The sequence below is a fragment of the Medicago sativa genome, chromosome 4, assembly GCF_051527215.1.
Source record: "Medicago sativa cultivar Bolivia chromosome 4, Bolivia_mono, whole genome shotgun sequence".
In the NCBI taxonomy this organism is placed as follows: Eukaryota; Viridiplantae; Streptophyta; class Magnoliopsida; order Fabales; family Fabaceae; genus Medicago; species Medicago sativa.
The window spans coordinates 7034482-7036483 of NC_140752.1; the positions used below are offsets into that span (position 1 = coordinate 7034482).

The 2002-nt window shown below is 38.0% G+C and overlaps 1 protein-coding gene across 1 annotated transcript; it reads right to left on the reverse strand.

The window, feature by feature from the left end:
* Positions 1-212: 212 nt before the first annotated feature.
* On the reverse strand, positions 213-2002 carry LOC146925883 (F-box/LRR-repeat protein 16-like). The gene has a single exon (XM_085703379.1). It carries the CDS (start codon positions 2000-2002, stop codon positions 296-298), a length of 1707 nt encoding a protein of 568 aa, XP_085559505.1. The 3' UTR covers positions 213-295.

The window sequence follows — 2002 nt, forward strand, 5'->3', positions numbered from 1 at the left end:
ACATAAAGTATGGTAAACTCTGAGAATTAACAGCAGGGAATAGTGAACTGCAGCAAGTGTGCAAAACCTACGTTGCTTGATACAATTCAAGGAAAAGTTGAGAAAATAAATGCAATTTAGACCAATGTATAACACCTAACTAGTTGCATTACATTTCGCATTATATAAAAATCCTAACATACTCAATTATTAGGAAATTATGGTGCATAGAGTAATAATCTATTAGACGTAAACTCGTAAAACATAAACATCTTACTTTTCAGAGGTCAAACTTCAGCACAAGATTTTCAACGTACTAGCAAACAACACATCCATGATCCAAGAAGAGTTTCCGCTTTTTGTCACAGCAAGAAAAAGAAGGTGGAGCCGTTATCTTTCTCAATGACGGCCTCATTAATACCATCAAGCCAACATCAGCAATCACTTTACAACAATCGTATAAATTTATCTCTCTTAATTGCGTGCAATATTCTACGACTTGCATCACTCCCTTCTCTGTGACATCATAACAATATCTCAAGTCAAGTTGCAGTAGCCCAAAGCAACTAATTGCGATCGCGTTGAGTGATCTATCATCAATTGTAGACGCTGACAAATTCAACACCTCTAACATGGAAGCTTTAAAGTTCATTCCAAGTAGCTTCAGTCCTGGTCTTACTTTCAAATTGTCTAATTTGAAATGTCTAATCTTACTACATTTCCTTAAAACTTCACTAATACTTTCTCCAGATATACAATTGCAAGAGCTCAAATCCAAGAGCTGCAAATTGGGGAAAACCGAAGCAAACATATTGATATCTTCATCCCTCAACCATTTGTTGTGAGCTAAACGGAGAGACTTTAATTGAGGGAATACAGAAAAGTTCATCAAGGTATAAGAAGAATTCTTTACACTCCTTTTCCCAATATTTGTGTATTCCATTCTGACCTCACTAAGTTTAAAACAGTTCGCAAGGAGTGCAAACAAGGATAAATTTGTGAGGCTACCACAGTTACTAAAGTTTATCGACTCCAAATCAACAAGAAACGAAGACAACTCAATGACATGTGAATCATTTAGAAAATCAGCACCTTGAAGACCCAAATATTGAAAAAATTGACACTTATTCAGTAAGTTATAAAGTCCAACATAACTATAGCCACAGGAACCTTGGAGTATGAGCCTCCTTAAAGGAAGACCTTCCTCCGCAAGAGTTGAAAGCAATTCATCTGTGATAAATGAATGTGACAAATTTAGACAGGTTAAACCCTTCAAACTAACCAACGAGTCAATAAAAATGTTGTAATTTCCATATAAACTCAAATTAGTAAAGGAGAGAGCCCTTAAACCCGGTCTCTCACGGATGGCAGAATCAAAGAGAGAAACAACATCAATGGTTATGAATTTGCATTCCAACATCACAATTTCTTCGAGAAACTCACAATTCTTACACAAGTTCAAAAGAAATAATTTATTTATACGAGAATGACCAGAGAGATTAACCTTGCGGAGCCTAGGAAGAGGCATAACATTCCCTAAAACATCAACATCTACAGGGTCACTAAGGTCGAGTTCTTCAAGGAAAGGGAAACACTTGGAGATAAGAATTAGGTCGTAGTTACGTAGATGAACAATGTTGGAGCATTTGAGAGAGGTCAAAGTTGTAATCTTTTGAGAGAAAGCCTGCAGCCCTTTAGTGGGAATGGTGGGTTGATTGGAGAGATTGAGCGACGTGAGTTTCAATGGGAAACAAGAGATTTGGCTGAGAAGCGCGTCAAGGTCACCAGAGAAGTGTGTGAAGTCAATGGAGGTGAGGTTGAGGAACCTGTGGAGTAGATTAGGGAGAAAAGGGAGGGTTGGATTGCAGATTGTGAGAGAGAATCGGAGACGATTGGTGATAGAGAGGAACTGTTTGGAGAAGAGGGAGAGAGATTCCAAGTAGCGGCTGTCGCCTCCGTCTATTAGGAATATTTTAAACACTTGTTCCCAACAATCGTCAGGTAAAAACACTTCTGATGCCAT